The following is a 16,355-nucleotide window of genomic DNA, read 5'->3' as shown; positions in this document are numbered from 1 at the left end:
TACTATTTTAATAGAGAAAAGCAGTAGGTCAAGAATTATTTGAAAAAGTCTGTGATCATTTGAATTTATTGGAAAAAGATTACTTTGGTCTAACTTATCATGACTCTGAAGAAACAAGGGTAAGTTTTAAGATAATTTATTAAAATATTTTCAAATAATTAAAATATCTTTTAAAAAAGCAATTTTAATTATTATTTATATGTTTCATTATTTAAAAGCTGATAGCTTACGAGTTATTTAATTTCATCATGCAGAACTTTCTATCTGAAGCAATGTAGCATCTGCCTTACTTGTCCAACAATTACTGTATTTTACGGACTATAAGACACACGTGAAGTTTGGAGGCAATTTTTCAAAGAAAAAAGTGCGTCTTATAGTCCGTAAAATACAGTACATTATTCTTAGGTACACTTAATGCTTTAAGTGTGCCTGAGAGTAATGTCAGAAGAAGAGAAAAGATCAGTAGAAGCCTTAAAAATGTTTATCCATTTATAAATAACCATTAACAAATTATTCATCCTACCTACGTTTATACGTTTATATCAACGCAGGTCTGATATCAGGATCATGTGCTAAACAGTTCAACTCTGCCTGTCCATTATAATCAAATTTGAAAATTTTAGTTTTGCACATGTGACAAGAGTGACTATTTTAATTGATTGAAGATAAAATATATCTAATCTTTCATGTCAAATATTTCAAAATCAACAATAACTCAGAGAAAAAATGATTTGGATGTGGAACCCAAAGAAACTGTTCTAAACCTGATTCTCTGGGTCAAAAAGGTGCAGTTGGTCACTCTAATACCACATCATAGTAAAACAATATGATGGTCCTTAGTGAAGTGAATAAATTATATTAAACAACATACCCTCCAGAACCATAGATAAAATATGATATATTACACTCATTGCCATAAAAATTAGTGCACCAACAAGGAGTTATCGGAATTGAACAAAATTGTACATGCAAGTGTAATGTGATATAAGTAAGTGATTACAGAATGAAAGCAAAAGGATCATTTATTGCAGGGAAAACTACAAATAAAAGGAGGTTCTAGTATCCTATTGGGTCACCTCTAGCATGAATACATGATGTTATACAGACAAGCACGAAGGTATACAGGTGCTGTATGGTGTCCTGCAGCATCTCAGTTCACAGTTGTGCAAGTGGTCCTCTAGTTTGGGACCATAGTCCTCTAGTGGTCCTAGGGAGTTTTGTCCAACTTGGTGTCCCAGGTGGTGGTCTCAGACATGTTTGATTGATGACAAATCAGGACTGGCAGGCCAGGGAAGTGTGGTTATATGGCAGAGACAGTCCTGTAACACTCTTGTTGTGTGTGGTTGAGCATTGTCCTGTTGGAAAATGGCTCTTGCGATCCCTGCCATGAGAGCGAAAACATGTGGCTGCAGGATATCACTAGCATACTGCTGGGCTGTCATGGTCCCTTGGATCATTACTAGAGGTGACTGGCTCTTGTATGTGATGGTACCCCCAGTCCATCACACCAGCTGTGAGGACAGTGTGCCACTCCAAAGTGTAGGAGTATTGAGGCATTCACCACAAGGCTTCCAGACACAAATATGCCATTAACTGAATCATGCCCAAACTGAATCTGGATTCATCACTTTAGACAACCCAGTTCCATTCCATTGTGATCCAATTTCATTGGGAGTGACACCACTCCAAACAGAGGCAACAACGGGTGGCTGCCAATGGCAGCACAAGTAATGGCCGCCACAATACCAAATGTTCCTCAGGCAGGTGCCTCGAAATGATACAGACAGACACAGAGCCTATAATGATGGTGCCACCTGTGTCTGGATGGCAGACAATGATACAGTTGGCTGTGTTTGTGCTTGTTGGAGGACCAGATGGTCCTCTTGGCTAGTGGTCTACTGAGGATGTCCTGAGCCAGAGCACCATATGTGAGTTTTCTCTCTCACTGATCCCAACATCTCCTCACAGTGTTGTCAGAACAGTCTAGGTGGAGGCTATTTGACAAGATGATCATGTGGAGTTTGAGAGGGGAAGGATCATTGGGTTGAGAACCCAATGATCTTTTCTCCCTCAAACTTGGTTAGTTGTTCATGTCGTCTTCAATTGTGACGTAAAGGCATCTCTAGTGATACAGTATCCCTCTGCAACAGGTAAACTACAGACAGGATGCCTCTGTGAACTTTTTTATAGGCCAAGCAGGACACACTTTAGTGCCCTCTGCTAGCATTACACAATTAGCCATCATGCTATAATTCTAATCATTTCCATATCTGCTTGAGACTTAATCTGCATGCCAGGTTTTGCCGCAATATGACAACTCATTCTTGATATGCTAATTTTTATGGCACTGAGTGTATTATTACATGTACAGTACCATTCCTTTCATGTCAGTTCAATAGTAACTTGCAAATGAAGTGAAACTGATTTTTGTCACCTTGTTTCCAGAACCATTGCCAATAGAGAGCACTTCTAACACTGACACTTTTGTATGAACTATTTATAAACAGCCTATGGAATTTCTTTGTATTTCACTTATTATTTTACTTACTTATTTTTTTCCTTTTGAACATTTTTGGCTGCTCATTTTTCTGCTTGATGCAGTTGCCTAGTCATCTCACCCATTGAGCTGATCCTGATTCTCCCTAGAAACTGAGAACAGCAGATGGACTTTTTCAGCTATCCAGTATTTAGTGGCTTTCATTATTGTTCTGTATATTAAAGAGACTGCAAAAATATTTATAATAAACATTAATTTTTATGAATAATTTCTGGAAGAAAATTCACTGAGTTTGGCGTTAAAATAGTTCTTTTAGTATTACCACAAGCATGATCGTGACAAGTTAACCACTTTAGAAAAATCAGGAGTCTACGCAATACACCTAGAAAATCCGGCAACGGGAGCTATCACAAGATATATAGGAGCAACAACAAGAATGCTCGCCTCCCACCTCGCAGAGCATCAGGACGATGTAGCCAAGGGAAAATATACTACAGAGCTTGCTAAAAAAGTTCTCGAGCAAGGCTACAACTTGCTGTGGTCCAGAACGGAAATACTAAAATGCTGCAACAATCGAAGGCTTGTGTTTATCTGGGAAGCGCTACTCACAGCTACTACGGAAGCATGCAATGTTCCCACCCTCAATCTACCCAGGGTTTGGGTAGCATTGTATTGACGTTTAAACAACGAAATGCGCCTAACATCATATCGCCATCGTGGTGTCAATTCCACGCATGCGCCGCTCGCACCGTAGAATTAAGAAGTCAAACACGTCAAAAACTATTTGCACGTTCTTAATGGAATTACCAGACGCCTGTTTTGAATTTAAAATTTTCTGTTGTTCTTGGAACATTCTGCATGTTCGTTTCATTAAAATCGTTCTTTTTACCTGAAGACGATGATTATAAACTTGTTGAAAGTGCTCGTGGTAATACTGAAGGAACTATTTTAACGCTGAACTCAGCGAATTTTCTTCCAGAAATTATTTATTCCTTGGTGTGAGTTTTAAGTTTAATTTTTATGAAATAATATAATATAATTATTATTAAAATATAAATGAAAAATCCAAAAATTTGATTTTCGACACTAAACACACATTATACACTTTTCCAGCAACTAAATTGATCAAACAAATGTTTTTGGCCTGATTGATAAGCTTTCATCAGGATTTTAAACAGAGATTCTATTTTTGGAATAAAATAATATTCTTTGATGTAAATTACAATTTTTAAATCATAATGTGTTTTTTTGATTACTCAGTATAACAAAAAATTATAACATAAAATAAAATACATTTAAATATAAAAAATAAAATAAAAATGAGATGAACATACAATGTTTGTTTTGATTAAATTTAGTTGCTGGAAAAGTGTGAAAGGTATTTTAATGTCTTTATATACTGGTGAAGTTCCAGTTTCACTATATATTATTAATTTTATTTTTTTTCTATTGATGTTATTTTTATAAATTGAGCTGTGTTTTCCAAATTTATATTTGCAGAATTGGCTGAATAATGATAAAGGAATAGGAAAACAGATACGAAGTATGTACTGTTATAATAATAATTTCTTGTGTTATGGTTTGGAATTATGATGACAATTTTTTAAACTACTATTTATTCTGTACTAAATAGTAAAATATTGAATATTACATTTCTAAATGTTCTACTGCTGATAAGAATGAAAAATACTGGCAGTTTTTCTCATAAAAATTGGATTTAAATGTTAGAAATAATTTTAAAAGTAAATAAATGCCAAGATAATGGAATTCTTCAGAATGTAGTTGATTGCAACAAATAGAAAAATTATTAAAAAAAATAAAAAGGCGCTCTGATCGTCAAGGCTGTTGGTGACTTTTTTATGCTGCTTCACCCAAGAATTCTTTTTTGACAAATATCGTAAAATATACTTGCCTGGCATTATAATGACTTGCTACAAACTAATATTGCTACTATTGCTGATTTCTGGCATTGAACCTAACCCTGGACCTCTGCAGAAAACTCCTACTAAAAGAGGAAGACCACCTACTAACCGTTCGAATCTACCACTTAGCAGTGCAAAATCATCTGGATCCGAGGTAAATCTTATAACTGAATACACAGAAACAAGAAGAGCAGTTTCCCCAAATACTTCAGGTGAGAATTCTAAATCTACTAAATTAATTGAGACAACTAATCCAAAGTCTCCAGACATCTCAACTACAGAGCTATGGTTAAAGATTGTCGAACTCATTACGGCTAGTAACCAAAAGATTGATAACCAATTTACGTCTATTCGAGAAGAAATTAATAATATTCACAGTGAAATATTGGAATTTAAAAAACAACTTCAACTGGTGAATAAAAAATATGATAAAATTGAACAAGATTTGACTAAACTGCATACTTATACAGAACAAACGCAATTTAGAATGGATGCCATGACTAACTCTATTAATAATAATAAGCTAATAATTTATGATTTTACAAACATTATGAAAGACAAAAACCATAAAGAAATTCTAGCCTTTCTTACATTCGTCTCAAAAATGCCATTTAACGAAAAAGAGGATATAAAACTTATTCATGACATTCCCAATTCTAGAATCAACATTAAGTGTATAACACTAAAATCTGAACAAATACGTAATACTATATTGATGAATTTTAATAATCTGAGACAAAACAAATTATTGGGAGAATGGCAAAATGTAAATGTGGCGGCGGATTTAGTCAAAGATTCACGCCTGCGAAGAAAAATGCTTTTACCACATTATATCGACCTAAAAAAACGTGGATTTCAAATTAAACTAAGAGATGACTATTTCTTATTAAATCAGCATAAAATTACTTACAGCTTAGTACAACAACAGTTGGTTTACGTAAAAGATTTTTTAGAGTATATCCCTTCAACAGATTTATTAACTCGACCACCCTAAATAACGCAAAAGTAGAACTAAATAATGAAAAAGCTCAACAAGATAATCTGTTACGTATAATTAATTGGAACTGCCAAGGTCTAGGAAAAAAAATTAAAAGTAATAACCTTGCTTACCTTCTTAATAACAATCATATAATAGGTATCACCGAAACTTGGATTACTAATCCGAATATTAAATGGGACAATAATAATGATCAATTGAATATCTTTTTAACTACTGCTCGAAAACCTGATGGACCTGGCCGTCCGTATGGAGGTTTATGTTTACTGATTAAAAAAAATATTGGTGAAATTAAATTTAAACAAGAAACTGATAATTATATAATGGTTTTACTACAGGTTACGAATTCAACTATAACATTGTTATTTAAAAAACATTTAATAATTTTATTGATATACGTCCCTCCAGAACAACCAGAAACTATGAAAAAAATATTTGACCAATACGAAAAATGGAAGCACATTTCACCATACACTATCATTATAGGTGATATGAATGCTAGAATAGCTCAGCTAATGGATACCATATACTACGGCCCCAATACCTTAATTAATAATACTCGAGAATCCAAGGATAAAAAATACAATAAAGTTGGTCTGCAACTGCTTGACCATACTCACCGTTTACAACTATACATTATGAATGGAAGATTGCGATTTGATTACCCTTCGGAATTTACATGTATAAATTATAATGGATGCTCTGTTATAGATTTAACAATTTGTTCAGAACTTATGTCGGACCTGTGCGCATCTATTCAAGTGTTGAACTGTGATATGTCTGACCATTTCCCGACCTGTACCTCCTTTGAGATATCAAATAAAACTACTACTAAGAAAGAACCTTTATTCCATCAAACAATTTATTATGATTACCAAGCATATTTATCACAGATTAGCGAATATATCAAGAACACTATGATTAGTGAAGAAAATAATGGCAACGAAAAATACTTACAACTGGTAAATTTAATCAAACAGTTTATAAAAATTAGATCTCTCAAACGACGACAAATTTCTACATTCAAAAAACCTTGGTATGACTTCCATTGCTATGTGGCGAAAAGAAAGAAAAATAAAGCCTTACAACAATTTAGACTAAACTTCTCAAATGAATCATTTACGAATTATAAAAAATTAAAAACAATATATTTTAATTTATTAAAGTCAAAAAAGATCAACTACTTCAAGAATTTACAACATAAGTTGATTTCTACAAAAAATACTGATTTTTTCTGGACAACTATTCAGAGACTAAGGAGGAAAAAACTAGATTATCGAATAAATATAGAAACTTCAACTTGGAATAAATTTTTTAATAGATTTCCAAACATTATTAGACCACCATCTCCAAATTCCTTCATTCCGAATAATGATTTATTCGATCTGCCGTTTACCTCTGATGAACTTGAAGATTCAATTCGAAAGCTGAAATTAAAGTCTGCTCCTGGTATGGACCTAATAACTTCCAGATTCATTAAAGCATTACCACCATCGGGCAAACAAATATTACTAGACTCATTTAACTTCTTTTACAAAACGTCTAAATATCCAGAAAATTGGAATACAGCTAAACTAATTATGATCTACAAAAAAGGAAACCGTTTAGAACCTGAGAACTACAGACCAATAGCTCTTCTCCCAGTACTAAGGAAATGTTTTACATCTATTCTTGTAATCCGGTTTCAGCGATGGACTCAAGAAATAAACCTTAATTCAAAATTTCAATACGCTTTCACTAAATCCAGAGGAACGGAATTTGCTATTTTTCTTTTATCTTCGATTATTCAAATATATTTACAAAAAAAACGAAGAAAAATTTACGCTGCCTTTATTGATATCTCTAAAGCTTTTGACTCTGTCCATGTACCGACTCTAGTCAACAAATTAAAACAATGTGGTGCAGGTAGCTGCTTCTCAGGCTCGATTATGAATCTTTTTTCTTTCTATAAACTATATATCGTGAATGACAAAGTAAATAATCCAGAAATAATTACAAATCGCGGACTGCTTCAAGGTGAACCTCTATCTCCGTATCTTTTTAATTTTTACATAAATGACATAAATAATCTATTTGACAAGGACAATGAAGGAATATATATCAACGGCCGTACCTTCCACCATATCATGTATGCAGATGATCTGGTATTATTAGCACCTACTCGTATAACATTGCAACATAAAATCGATAAAGTAAATAAATACCTATTGTCGTTATATTTATCGATCAATGCTTCCAAAACAAAAATAATCATATTCAGAAAAAATACTAAATTATCTAATCAAGAAACAGGTTTCTACTTAGACGGCAGACCTCTCGAAATTGTCAGCAGTATAAAATACTTGGGAATAACTTTTAATTGGAACGGATTATATCAACAGCACCTGAAAGTACTTACTGCAAAAATTAATACATTAATTGATAATACTATATATTTATGTTCAACGTTAAAAATTTCTGATTTAAAACTTCAAATTAAAATTTTCAATGCTACTATTCTCCCTTCTCTTTTTTACGCCAGCCCGGTGTGGGCTCTTGATTATTTTTATAAATTAGAAAAATTCCACATTAACTACTTACGTAAAATATTTAAACTTGAGAGAACGGTACCAGGTTATTCAATCCGAGCAGAAACTAATAGAATCCAAATATTTCCTTGGTTTCTAAAGAGACTAATAAGATTTTATCATCGACTTATATATACAGATGACGAAAATATAAAATTTTTACACCAACAAATGTACCAAGCAAATGTCTTAAACCCTATTAAAGATACCTGGCAATTCAAATTCAATAACACTCTTCAACAGTATGGAATTTCAAGTGCATTGCTAGACGAATCAGACTTAAATTGGAAAAACAGTTATACTCTACTGATGGATTCGGCCATATCGCATTCAATAATTCAGGATCAAGATTCAATACTAAAATCAACCTATCATCCCTGGTATTCTGAGATTTTAAAAATTCCTTCTGATTCCAGATTTATTACAGCTGATATAAATATGAATATTAAACGATTATGCTTACAACTCCGGCTTAATAAATATTCCTTACTGGTTAATAATACATATATAAACTTTTCCAATCAAAACTGTTACTGGTGCAAAACAATCGACTTTTCTATTACTCATCTCCTGAAAGACTGTGCAGCTATTAATAATTATCGTCAAAAATATCAAATAATAGAAATACTTGGCATGAATCAAAACTTAAATTACAAAACAAGAATTGGTAATCTATCAAAGAATGAAATGTACAAACTAAATAATTTTTTTACCCAAATTACCAACATACTTAACAATGATGTTAATAATCAAGTCTCAGAGAACGTCATTTAATAATAACTTCTTATATGTATAATTATATTTACCTTTTACTCAATTTACATGTAATAACAAAACTACTATATGTTGTACAACTAGATATTACGTGTTTCATGTTCATGAATAATTTAAAAGTAAATAAATGCCAAGATAATGGAATTCTTCAGAATGTAGTTGATTGCAACAAATAGAAAAATTATTAAAAAAAATAAAAAGTTGAAGACTTTTACAAATTAGAAAAATTATAGTTTTTATTTTTAAAAAGTCTGATATAAATGTTAAAATAATTTGTAATAAATGAATTTTTGAGTAGTAGTAATAATTAATATTATGAACCTTTAATATTTTCTGATAATATTAATTTAAAAAGTTTTTAATGAAATTAATATTAATTATAACTAAAGGCTGGAATTGTATGCACATATATTACAATTTTAAATGCCTGAAATATGCATTGTGTGTGTTAAAAGCACCAGTAATGCACACTAAAATTTGTAGATTGAAAGGTGAATGTACTTCTATCTGTGAGCAAATTTTACTAACATCTAGTATGCCACACTTCTTAGGGGGAGGGGATAAGCATCTTACAACAGGTAACACAAGAAATTTGAAAGTTACGACATTACAAATACATAATAGGAGGGAACATGAAATCAATTACAAATAAAATTACATCTTCGATAAAATTTTATAACTCTCTATCTAATCAATCATTATTGAATTTATTTTTATATACATGATCATTTACAAGATGTTTGAGAATGACTTGGTTAACCTAGTTTTCTTCATCCTATAGTTATCAATCTAAAGTAGTCATATATTTTTGTTTATAGCACTGTACAAATAATGAAAAATGAGTAAACACTCTTATTAAGTTATTAACTAATTATAGATTTAGTATTAAAGTTGATAGTAATTTTTTGTTCTTAACTGATATTGTGAATTCTAATAAAGTTAGTTTAAATTCAACTAAATCAAATATAGTCTAGTAGTCAGTTATAATTTTGGCTTTTTTGATGCTTTGTAAGATGTTAATATAAGGAGGTTTCAGCATACTGAGATATTAGAAACTGTTTTTTTTAGTAGGAAACAATTTGTAGCATACATAACAATAAAGAATTTTTCCATTTGTTTTAAATATCTAAGATCCAAATTTCTGTAAGTACTTTCTTAGCAAATCAGTATTAGTTTGAACTGTTTGGTATAAATTTGGTTCAACCAACAATATATGTAAAATACAATAATTAAATTATTGAAAGATTTTTGAAAAATTAAATTTAACATTATTAAATTAAAAAATATAACGTTTACAATAATTTTAACCAGTTTAATCAAAGAATTTTAAAAATAAGAGAGTTCTGTGACAATGCAAAACATGCTTATTTGTGGGAATTTAAAAGGAACAGAGATAAATGGTTCAAATTTAAAACATTTGAATTTTACATGCTCATCTGTAATTGAATGACAGAGTAATATTTCTTATGTGAACTACTGTGCATTCACAAAAATAATTCACCAAACAGATAGCAGAAACTGACTGTAGTGTAGATCATTTGAAAAAAGTAGCATTTGGAATCACAAAAACAAGATATAAAGTTTATTTCATCCCAAAAAAATGATCAAATTTGCAAAATATGCAGTAAAAACATAAATGTATACTTTACATGTATTTTTGAAAATGAATATAAAATATGCACTATCAGACAACCTTTTTTTTTTTATTTGTGGTTTTAGATGCCTTTACCGCTCATAATGAGCACAAAAAGGCCCCTATCAGACAACCTTAATTTGATTTACTTGGACTCAAGTCATGTTTATATCAAGGTTTCAACATCAAAGTACTTAAGGAAAAACATGCATATGCATACAAATCTGGTGCTTAATTATAACTCTCCTCTTTTCTAATTTTATCTATTACTTAGAATAAAATTATTTTTAAAAAATGATTAAAAATCCAATCTAAATACTCTTTTGGTTTTTATTTAGGTGGACCTTGGATATTCTCTTTTGAAGTGAAATTTTATCCACCTGATCCAGCTCAATTACAAGAAGATATTACAAGGTATTTTATTTTTTTATGTAAAAACTAAATTCTTATAATATCAAGTACGTTTAAATATTTGAAATTAAAAATGTTTCTTTTATCTTATCATTTAAAACAATAATTATGAAACATTAAACAGAAAAAGAATTATTATGATAAATCACAAAGGTCAGTTTAAATTAAGTAAATAACCACAAAGCTTTCATTTCTTACTGATAATTGTTTTTAAAAATGTATTATTTATTGTTCTTTTTAATGATTATTTGTGAATAATGAATTTTCTATAATTATTCATTTCGTAATGTAAGTGTAATTGTCAAAGTAGAATCATACCAAATAATAGAGAGATAGACATTTTTAAATTTGATTCTGAAACCTATTTTTTCAAATGATAAGTTTCAGATATTAATTCTCTCTGATAAATTTTATCTAATTTAAAGTTAAGAAACTGAGAAGCTTGATAAATGTAAATTATCATTTATATATTTAAATTAATATAACTAAAATAATTAAATTTGTAATATAAGAAGTAAAAATTAATTATGAAATATTAAACTTTTTAATTTTAATGATTTTAGATAAATTAAAAAAAAAAAATTTTTAATGTTTTTTTCTTATATAAATCTACATAAATAAAAATATACATGTTTGTTTGTTCTTAATAGCTAATCTCCAAAAGTTCTTCACTGATTGCTTTGAAATTTTGGCACAACATCTGCATTTGAATATGTGCATGTTTTTATATAATATAGATGTCAAAATCTCCCCCCGCAAGGGAGAGGGACAAAATTAAGGCTTACCGTGAAGAACTGGGCTTCTATTATACTATTTTAGATGCAGTTTTTTGCATTTTTGATTGTGTTTTAATAGGGTATGTCAAGAGAATGTACCGTACACTAAGAAGGGATTTTTCAAAATTCCCCCATGGGGAAATGTTATACATTTATAATAGATACATTTTGAGCCACAGCAACGCGTGGCGGGTACTGCTAGTTAATAAATAAATAATAATGATTTCGTAAAAAAATTTTAAGATTCCTTTGATAACTGATCTTTAAAAATATTAATAGTTTTTTATTTTGTAATCACAAGTATGAAATTTCACAAATTGGAAATTAGAAAGAAATAAGTTAGTTATTATTTACTAAAGATAAAAATATATTTTCTGTATTATATTTCTTTATTGAAAAAATATGTGATGTATCATTTTTTGGAACATTTTTAGAAAAAATAATATATATATTTTATTATTAAAATATAAAAATCTAGAATGCAAAACAAATTTCAAGATGACCATTATGTGTAGTGAATCAAAAAGAAACCAGACTGCTTCCACTGTTCAATGATAGTACAAAGTACACTCTTTTTATTATCAAGGATCAATACCTTAGACATTTGAGCATCAGTCTGCCAAATGGGGTTGAGTTTTTCAAACCAGAATGCTGATTACACATGATTTTGTCATGTTATGTTAATGTAATGCTGCAATTTGAGAATTAACTTGAAAATTGAACCAAGTTAAATTTTGTGTTAAACTTTGAAAATGCCACAAGTACTCTTGAAATAGTTCAGAAAGCCTGTGGCAAGTAAACCACGGGTGACATCACAATCTATGAGACCAAGAAAATAAGACAAGTCAGAAGCCAAAGTTTTTATAATAAAGGGATAGTATACTGGAAATTTTTTTCTCCAGATCAGACAGTGAATTCAAACTTACTGAACCATTTTAAGTTGATTGTGGAAAACATTTGTCATAAAAGACTAGAACTGTATCACAATCAAACCTGGCTCCTTAATCATGACAATGCACAAATGATCTTTGAAACACAAAACTACAATACCCCACCCTCCTTACTTACTGGATTTACCTTGTCACTTCGTTGGTTCTCTAAAATGAAATTGAAGCTTGAATGAAATTGAAGTTTCTTGATTGAAATCAAGAAACTGTTTTGATACAGTTGAGGAGATCCAATCCTGATTACAACAGGTACTTCAAAATTTTCAAGACAGTGATTTCCAAAGAGCATTTGAGGCTTAACTGAAGTGGCGGGATTACTGTATAAATGCAGGAGAGGAGTACTTTTAAGGAGATGTTGGCCAATTTAATAATTAGTTAAGTATTAAAATATTTATAGATCAAATCTAATTTTTTCTTGATTGCATCTCAGAGTGCTAGAAATCACAAATTTTAACATAGTCTTTATATGTCAATTGTAAAACTTCTTCATTAAAGTATAGTTCTAAGGTAATTGTTGTTATGCTCAAGTACAGTAGAGTGTCTATAATCATACTGGCATGTGTCAGATTATTGGATTTTGTATGTATGTACTATTTATACTGTACAGTAAAAACATACTTAACTCACAGATTAATTTATCATATCATAATTTATCAAATTAATTTATCATGTTTATCACAAAACAGTCACAACTGTGACTGTTTTTATGTGGTCTTTATGTGGACTGTTCTTATGTGGTCACAAAACAGTCACAGTTGTGACTGTTTTGTGACCACATAAGAAACAAAAACAATTAGCAACTGATAGTATGCATATATATATATATAGTAATATCAATCTCTGTCTGTTTGTATATGTCAAGTGGTAACATGAAAATTTCATTTATGCTGTCCTGCAGTGGAGTGTTGGATTATTGGACATGTCATACTAGAGAACAGAGTTTGTATAAACTCTGTTCTCTAGTATGACATGAGTTCTAGAGTTTGTATAAACTCTAGAAGTTTATACAAACTTCTAGAGTTTATACAATTTAAAATTCTCTAAGAGTTACAAGTTAATTCTCTAGAGTTTGTATAAACTCTGTTCTCTACAGAATTATTGAAATATATTTTATATTACAGAACTTGTTTTTAAATTAATGTGTACAACACTGACCAAAATTTTAGAACAAGTTATCAGGAGATTAAGAGAGTTAATTGTTTAGTAATATCAGATATTTAATAATAAAATATAGTGGAACTCTGCTATCTCAATATTCAAATAACATTTTTCTATATTTTGCTTTGTCTAATGTATTATTCTATGGAGAAAAACCTCCTATAGAATAATACATCAATAACATCAATATAAAGTCAACATCAATAACAGACAGCCTTGTTAACTTGAACTATGTTTTACATATTTTTTATAAAAAGCAAGTTTTTCTGAGAATTTGCACTCCTATTGTGTGAACAAATCTCTAAACTTACTTTTCCTTTATTTCTTTTTCCATCCCACTGCCCCATCTCATAAAAGCTGCTGTTCTCTATCCTTTCAACTGGGAAAAACCTAGGGGTTCACTGTCTAGTGTTTTCAATATCAATGTTAATGACTAACTTTGGTGGAGCTATATTCTTAATATTTAATGGATATTTAAAAACTTTTCAGCAAAATATTTAAGAAGCTTTCAAAGAGAGCATATTTTTACTATTTAGCATCTTCTTCATCAACAGAACAAAATTTGGAACTATTACAGTTTAAGATTTGCATTATGCATTTCCAATCAGTGATTGACATAATTGCTTGTTGGGCTTTTGCATCTTTACAATACCTTGTGACTTGCTCATTTGCCATTTTTTATGTTGCCTATACTATGTTTACCAGTGACAGTTTTGAATAGAATTTGAATGAAGTAATATGGATATCTGAAACTTCCATATTGCAAAATTGACTCAACGGATAGACTTAAAGACTCTCAGTTGACTCAGTTTCATGCTCAAGGTATAATTTTCAGTTGGCTATGTTTGCTAACAATTCATTGAGTTGAACATGTCACAGTTCATAAGATCAGTATTTAAAAATTTCTTATCTTTAGTACACAGTTAACCAATCTGGGCCTGTAACCTGATAGATTTTTATTAAGGTGACAAGTAAAAATTAAGAAAGTCTCTAAACGCAACTAAACACTTTAATGGCTTTTACTTGTTTCTTTTACAAAAGTTACAAGATGAAGTAATAAAGAGAAAAGTAATGACATCAAACTAAAAATGAGCAGTGTTGCCATTAGGCACCCACTTTATAGTTTTTTAAATCATTAATAATTACTTCCAACATAGACATATTTTACACAAAGATATTAAACAGTTAAATTTGTCTTTGAAATATAATCAAGGATTCCTGCTTATTTCCTACTGTGAGGATTTAATATGGCTTTATCACTGCAGTTTCTAAATTTGAAACAAAAAAATAAAAATAAAAATACATTTTTATCAATATCACTGCTATTGTGTATTATTAATAAGTACTACTTTTCATATTTTATACTTGTTGCCATATGTTCAGGTTTGTAGTTGCACAGGAATACTGTATCTGGATCACAGAATCTAGGGAACTTCAAAGACTGGCATGATATTGCTCTACTCTATTTGCTTTGCCAATCTTTGAGTCTAGCAATGGCTGCCAAAGTGCCAAAATTACAGAATGTGACATCCTCTCATTATCACAAGATGACAAAACAATTTTGATAATTCATTGAACTTTTATAACTTTCCTGACCATTTGAACATTCCTTGTTTTTTTCAAAAAAACCATATTATTTAGGTGGAAATTTGTCTAGGGATGAAGTTTTTAATATATCAAATCCTGAAAATTTACAAAATCAAAACACTAAATATGGTAATGTTAACATTAAGATTTATGAAAATTTGAAGGGATTGGTGAAAAAATACATTAAATCAATAGAATCAAATCAGAGAGTATTAAATTAAGAAGTTTTTACTCTAATTATTATAATTTATTTTCTATTTGTTTTATATGTACTGATAAGTACAAAAATGTTTATAATATACTGTATATATTATAGCTGACATTATTTCTTTAAATATATAATAATAATAATAATAATAAATTTTTAAGGTACCAATTGTGCTTGCAAATAAGGAATGATATATTATCTGGAAAGTAAGTAAAATTTTAAAATTTTTATGAAATAAATAAAATATGTTGTATATAATTTTAGCTCTAATTAATGTGCATATATGCATGGAATGCTAAATCTTCTTTTTCTTCTTTATCCTTGCCTGTTCCCAGGGTCAGCATTTTTTTCTCTAATACATTTCTTCCATTTCTCCCTATCAAGTGCTTCCCTCTCTTAAGTCTCCTCTTGTTCAAGTCTTCTTCCACCTTATCTTTCCAATGCATCTTTGGTCTTCCTCTTTTCCTCTTTCCTTTTATTATTAGTTTTCTGATCTTCTTTCCAACATAATTGTTGCTTCTTTCCTCTACGTGGCCAAACCACCTCCACCTACATTCTTGCATCTTTTTGCTCAAGGGGCCCGCCTTAACAGAACCTCTAATAAAATCATTCCTTACTCTATTCTTCCTTGACACTCCACACATCCATCTCAACATTCTCATCTCTGCCACTTCCATCTTTCTTTCTTGGGTTCTTGTTATTGCCCATGTCGCCACTCCATGTAACATTGCAGGCCTAACAACTGATTTATACAATTTTGCTTTCAGATTGCAGCTAACTTTTTTGTCACATAACACACTGTTCAGCTTCTTCCAGTTCATCCATCCACATTGAATTCTATGCTGCACCTCTGAGTTCAATCCTCCTCCTATCTCGAC

At 30.3% G+C, this 16,355-nt stretch overlaps 1 protein-coding gene across 2 annotated transcripts in view; it reads left to right on the top strand.

Moving 5' to 3' along the window:
* The window catches only part of cora (coracle), a 97,080-nt gene that overhangs the window by 27,510 nt on the left and 53,215 nt on the right, over positions 1 to 16,355 (top strand). For both annotated transcript variants that reach the window (XM_067287907.1, XM_067287906.1), the window contains exons 3-6: positions 15 to 119; positions 3,998 to 4,040; positions 10,729 to 10,804; positions 15,639 to 15,683. In XM_067287907.1, coding sequence (XP_067144008.1) covers positions 15 to 119; positions 3,998 to 4,040; positions 10,729 to 10,804; positions 15,639 to 15,683 — 269 coding nt within the window. The remainder of the gene's footprint in view (positions 1 to 14; positions 120 to 3,997; positions 4,041 to 10,728; positions 10,805 to 15,638; positions 15,684 to 16,355) is intronic.

Source organism: Centruroides vittatus, unplaced genomic scaffold (assembly GCF_030686945.1).
Source record: "Centruroides vittatus isolate TY-2023 unplaced genomic scaffold, ASM3068694v2 scaffold_752, whole genome shotgun sequence".
In the NCBI taxonomy this organism is placed as follows: domain Eukaryota; kingdom Metazoa; phylum Arthropoda; class Arachnida; order Scorpiones; family Buthidae; genus Centruroides; species Centruroides vittatus.
The sequence above is the reverse complement of the archived record's forward strand: the minus strand, read 5'-3'. Positions and strand labels throughout refer to the sequence as shown.